Source organism: Macaca thibetana, chromosome 19 (genome assembly GCF_024542745.1).
Source record: "Macaca thibetana thibetana isolate TM-01 chromosome 19, ASM2454274v1, whole genome shotgun sequence".
In the NCBI taxonomy this organism is placed as follows: domain Eukaryota; kingdom Metazoa; phylum Chordata; class Mammalia; order Primates; family Cercopithecidae; genus Macaca; species Macaca thibetana.
In genome coordinates this window covers 11592993-11598992 of record NC_065596.1, presented here as the reverse complement: position 1 = coordinate 11598992, position 6000 = coordinate 11592993, and the positions used below count along the sequence as shown (strand labels likewise).

The 6000-nt window shown below is 52.8% G+C and overlaps 1 protein-coding gene across 1 annotated transcript in view; it reads right to left on the bottom strand.

The window, feature by feature from the left end:
• Positions 1-632: 632 nt before the first annotated feature.
• Positions 633-6000, bottom strand: part of FARSA (phenylalanyl-tRNA synthetase subunit alpha) — a 93481-nt gene continuing 88113 nt past the window's right edge. Inside the window, exons 9-14 of the mRNA XM_050770457.1 lie at positions 3233-3317; positions 3048-3147; positions 2783-2951; positions 2594-2671; positions 2276-2390; positions 633-1040 (exon numbers count right to left, since the gene is read on the bottom strand). Of these exons, the coding sequence (XP_050626414.1) occupies positions 902-1040; positions 2276-2390; positions 2594-2671; positions 2783-2951; positions 3048-3147; positions 3233-3317 (686 nt within the window). The 3' untranslated portion in view covers positions 633-901. The remainder of the gene's footprint in view (positions 1041-2275; positions 2391-2593; positions 2672-2782; positions 2952-3047; positions 3148-3232; positions 3318-6000) is intronic.

Here is a 6000-nt window from a genome sequence, read left to right as displayed (position 1 = left end):
GTGGTGTGATCTTGGCTCTCTACAACCTCCACCTCCTGGGTTCAAGCGATTCTCCCACCTCAGCCTCCCAAGTAGCTGGTACTACAGGTGCCTGCCACCATGCCTTTTTTTTTTTTTTTTTGAAACAAGAGTCTTGTTGTGTCACCCAGGCTGTAGTGCAGTGGCACAATCTTGGCTCACTGCAACCTCTGCCTCTTGGTTCAAGTGATTCTCGTGCTTCAGCCTCCAGAGTAGCTGGAACTACAGGCGCTCGCCACCATGCCCAGCTGATTTTTTTTTTTTGTACTTTTAGTAGAGATGGGTTTTCACTGTGTTGGCCAGGCTGGTCTTGAACTCCTGACCTCAAGTGATCTGCCTGCCTTGGCTTACCGAAGTGTTGGGATTACAGGCGTGAGCCACCATGCCTGGCCTAATTTTTTTATTTTTAGTAGAGATGTGGTTTCACCTCTTTGGCCAGGCTGTTCCTGAACTTCTGACCTCAAGTGACCCACCCACCTCGGTCTCCCAAAAGTTCTGGGATTACAGAAGTGAGCCACTGTGCCTGGTCCAGTACCCAGATTTTTGACTATCAAGTGGCACACTGAGCTAGGGGGACCCAACAAGACATGTCACCCCTAAGGAAAGCCACCAGATGGGGGCAACTGCCCACTTTATTAGACAGTAGGTGGCCCACAGGTCTCCTCAAGGCCCACCCTCACAGTGGACACACCACACAGGACAACAGAAGGAACCTGCTACCTGGTCCTCTGTCCCTGGGATTCTGGTTCTGGGACAGGTGGGAAAGAGGAAGGTGGGGGCTGGCCTCACAGAGGCCTCATAAATACAAGGTCACTGGCCAGGGATGCAAAGGAGTGCAGCAGCAGGGACTCAGGGAGGATGAGCTGTCCTAGACTGGCCCATGTCACGCAGCCTCCTGTGTGGGAGGGGGCCTCGGCTCAGCATCCAGGCGGCACAGGGGACTGTCGTACACCATCTGCAGGTTCACCTTGTGGCCCACCAGGTCCCGGATGTTGTTGATGCCATATTTGATCATCGTTGGGCTTGTAAGAAAGGGAACAGAGTTTACCATGAGGTCAGCACATGCACTCTTTGGCTTAGGATGGCTCCCATCTTCCTCAGAGGAAAAGTTCAAGTTCTCCCCATGACCCATAGGGCCCTGCGCCAACTGCTCTATCACCTCTCTGCCTTCAGCCACACCAGCCTACTCGTGCTTCTCCTAATACAAAAGGCACATTCCCACTTCTGGGCCTTTGAACTGTGACCACTACCTAGAACACCCTTCCCCAGATACTCTCACAGTTTACCCCTTTATCTACCTCCAGATTTTGCTAAGATGGCACTTCTTCCTCCATGATGCCTTCACTGACCACGTAGTTGCCTTAGCCCTCCCTATACCACTTACTGCCCTGGTACACACTTGTGTCTTTATTTGCTGAGTGCATTTGTTTTTTGAGACATAGTCTCACTCTATAACCTAAGGTGGAGTGCAGTAGCACAATCTCAGCTCACTGCAACCTCCACCTCCCAGGTTCAAGTGATTCTCATACCTAGGCCTCATGAGTACCTAGGACTAGGACTACAGACGCACGCAACAGTGCCCGGCTAATTTTTGTAGTTTTAGTAGAGACGGGAGATAGAGTCACACTCTGTTGCCCAGGCTAGAATAGAGTGCAGTGGCATGATCTTGGCTCACTGCAGCCTCTGCCTCCTGGGTTCAAACAATTCTCCTGCCTCAGCCTCCCAAGTAGCTGGGATTACAGGCACCTGCCACCACACCTGGCTAATTTTTATATTTTTATTAGAGACGAGGTTTTGCCATGTTGGTCAGGCTGGCCTCAAACTCCTGACCTCAGGTATACACCTGCCTCAGCCACCCACAGTGCTGGGATTATATGCATGTGCCACCACGCCTGGCCTGTTTTTATTCTTTGTAGAGACGGAGACTTGCTCTATTGCCCAGGTTGACCTCAAACTCCTGGCTCAGACAATCCTCCTGCCTTGGCCTCCCACAGCACTGGGAGCTACCACACCTGGCCTGATATGCTTGTTGGTCTTGCTAGTTATCATCCTTCTCGCTCCACTGGGACCCCAGGTTCAAAGGCAGGGACATGAGCTGTCATGTTCACAGCACGGGGCCGGGTGTTCAGTTTGTGCTTACTATGAAAGTTTTGTCCATTGGATGAATGAATGGGTGGTGCTGAAACCACGCAGGCCCCTATGCCTGGAGAGTTGTTTGAGGCAGCTGGACACCCAGAGTTTCCACCTGGGCACTTACCGCTCCAGGGAGAGGCCCCAGGCAATGACCGACACATTCTCGGGAAGCCCCATGGGCAGCAGCATCTCTGGACGGAAGACCCCCGAGTTTCCGACCTCCACCCACTTCTTCAGGCCTGTAGGGGCAGGACAGAGAAGACAGGGGCAGCGCGTGTTGAGTTTCTGGGCACTGCTGGTACAGGTTCTGAGTCTGGTGGTGAGCTTGGGAGGTGGGGTACAGGTGTGGCGGTGGGGTACAGGTGTGGCAGTGGGGGGACCCAGGCTGAACCATGGTAGCCTGAGACCTCCCTCCCACCCCAGTACGAGGGCCCACCCTGACCTTGGTGGTAGCTGAACACCTCCATGCTGGGCTCTGTGTATGGGTTGTAGGCTGGCTTGAAGCGGAGTTGCGTGATACCTGCAGGGAGTAGGGGCGGGCAGGAGAGCAGGGGTTTGGAGGATAATGCTGGTGATCAACACACCCGCCTGCTGCCGCACCACCGCTGCCCACCCCTGCCCCCCTGCTCACCCAGCTTGGTGAAGAACTCCCGCAGAACGCCCATGAGGTGGCCCAGGGTGAGGCCGTGATCCGCCACCACACCCTCGATCTGGTGGAACTCAGCCAGGTGTGTGGCGTCCAGGGTCTCATTCCGGAATACGCGGTCGATGGAGAAGTACTTGACCGGCGTGAAGGGCTTCTAGGGGTGACAACCGAGCCAGGCCCAAGTATGGGTCAGAAGGTCCCTTTGACAGCACCCTCTCCCCACTCTGGCCCCCACCTGGGCCAACCGCACCTTTTGGGCAAGGCGATAGAGTGCACGGGCGCTGGCTGATGTGGTGTGGGTACGAAGTAGGTTTTTCCGGGCCTCATCCAGCTTCCAGGTATACTTGTACCTTCAGGAGGGAAGGTGGGAAGTCCATGCAATGGCCCAGGGGTCCCCAGCTTCCTTCCCTTCCATACCAGGTGAGTCCTCCTCACCCCTGTGAGCCGTAGCCGCCCTGAGAGTGGGTCCGCTTGACCCGCTGGACGTAGTCCATTGGGAGCTGCAGGGCCTCAGCTGGATCTGGGCAGGACAGAGCAACATCAGGTCAGTCAACGAGCATTTCCCTTTCTTTTTTTTTTTTTCAGACAGGGTCTCACTTTGTTGCCCAGGCTGGAGTGCAGTGGTGCAATCTGGGCTTACTGCAACCTCTGCCTCCCAGGTTCAAGCGATTCTCGTGCCTCAGTTTTCTCATTTGTGTGTATTTTTTTCTTTTTTTTTTTTTTTTTTTTTTTTGAGACGGAGTCTTGTTCGATCACCTCAGCTAAAGTGCAATGGCTCAATCTTGGCTCACTGCAACCTCCCAAGTAGCTGGTATTACAGGTGCCCGCCACCACACCTGGGTAACTTTTGTATTTTTAGTAGAGGTGCGGTTTCCCCATGTTGGTCAGGGTGCTCTCGAACTGCTGATCTCAGGTGATCCACCCGCCTCAGCCTTCCAGAGTATTGGGATTATAGGCGAGAGCCACTGCACCTGGGCTTTATTTATGTACATATGTATGTATGCATTTATTTATTTATTTTGAGGTACAGTCTTGCTCCACCTCCCGGGTTCACGCCATTCTCCTGCCTCAGCCTCCTGAGTAGCTAGGGCTACAGGCGCCCACCACCACACCCGGCTAATTGTTTGTATTTTTATAGTAGAGACGGGGTTTCATCATGTTAGCCAGGATGGTCTTGATCTCCTGACCTTATGATCCGCCCGCCTCGGCCTCCCAAAGTGCTAGGATTACAGGCGTGAGCCCCCACGCCTGGCCCTAACATGGAATCTTGCACCACTGCCCAGGCTGGAGTGCAGTGGCACACTCTCGGCTCACTGCAACCTCCTCCTCCCAGGTTCAAGCAATTCTCCTGCCTCAGCCTCCCAAGTAGCTGGGATTACAGAAGTGTGCCACCACACCCAGCTAATTTTTTATATTTGGTAGACATGGGGTTTTACCATGTTGGCCAGGCTGGTCTCAAACTCCTGACTTGAAGTGATCTGCCTGCCTGGGCCTCCCAAAGTGCTAGGATTATGCCACTGCGCCCGGCCTTTTGTTTTCTTTTTTTTAAGGTATAGAGTCTTGCTCTGTTGCTTGGCCTGCAGTGCAGTGATGCAATCATAGCTCACTGCAGCCTCAAACTCCCAGGCTCAAGCAATCCTTCACCTTAGCCTCCTGAGTAGCTACAACTACAGGCATGCACCACCATGCCCAGCTAATTTTTTTTGTAAGATGGGGTCTTTCTATGTTGCTCAGGCTGATCTCAAACTCCTGGGCTCAAACAATCCTCCTCCCTTAGCCTCCCAAACAGTGGGATTATACCCACTGAGCCTGGCCAAGTTTCCTTCTTTGTAAAAAGGGGTAATAGTAGTGCTTCCAGTAGTTGGCAGGAAGATTAGAATAGTGGCTAGCATGTGATGAGTGCTTAGTAAGTTTTGGGTGCTATGACAATAATGACAAGAATGATGTTGCTCCTCCTGGCCAGGTAAGTCGGCACCCAATGACCTCAACTGCCCTCTTGGTCAGGAAGGCCACCCCATTGTGGGAAGTCATTCCATTCCGGACAGTGCTAAGGGCAATGAAAGAAAGAAATGTGACAGAAGAATAAACACTAGGGGTGAAGGGCTTCTGTAGAACTGGGGGTGAGCCTGGGAGTGTTAGGCTGGCCTGTCTCTGGTGACATGTGAGCAGAGGTTTGAGGCTGCAGCCTGCCTTGAAGATCTGGGAGAAAACAGCTCTCAGCTAAAGACAGAATGTCAGCAAAGGCCCTGAGGTGTGCACAGCCTGGAATGCTCAAAGAAGACATGCAGGCAGGCAGGGTGTAGGGGCTCACACCTGTAATCCCAGCACTTTGGGAGGCTGAGGCAAGAGGACTGTTTGAGCTCAGGAGTTCGAGACTAGCCTGGGCAACATAGAACAAGACAAAACAATACAAAAATACACTAATTTTTAGCTAGGCGTGGTCGCTCATGCCTGTAATCCTAGCACTTTGGGAGGCCGAGGCAGGAGGAATACTTGAGGTCAAGAGTTCAAGACCAGCCTGGCCAACATGGCGAAACCCTGTCTCTACTAAAAACACAAAAATTAGCGGAGCATGGTGGCGGGTGCCTGTAATCCCAGCTACTCAGGAGGCTGAGGCAGGAGAATCGCTTGAACCTGGGAGGGGGAAATTGCAATGAGCTGAGATCGTGCCACTGCACTCTAGCTTCAGCGACAGAATGAGACTCTGGCTGAAAAAAACAGCCAGGTGCAGTGGCTCACGCTTGTAATCCCAGCACTTTGGGAGGCTGAGGCAGGCCGGAGCTTGAGACCAGCCTGGCCAACATGGCGAAACTCCATCTCTACTAAAAATACAAAAATTAGCCGGGCATGGTGGTACGAGCCTGTAATCCCAGCTACTCGGGAGGCTGAGGCAGGAGAATTGCTTGAACCCGGGAGGCAGTTTGCAGTGAGCCAAGATCGTGCCACTGCACTCCAGCTTGGGCGACAGAGTAAGACCCTGTCTCAAAAAAAAAAAAGACTGGAGGTGATATAATGAGAACAGAGCTTGACACGTTCAACAAGGATGGACTTTAGTTAATTTTTTTAGAGGTAGACTCTTCCCTAGGTTGCCTGAGCTGGATTTGAACTCCTGGGCTCAAGCAATCCTCCTGCCTTGGCCTCCCAAATAGCTGCACTACAGGTGCACACCACCATGCCCAGTTCTAGACCTAATTTGATAAAAT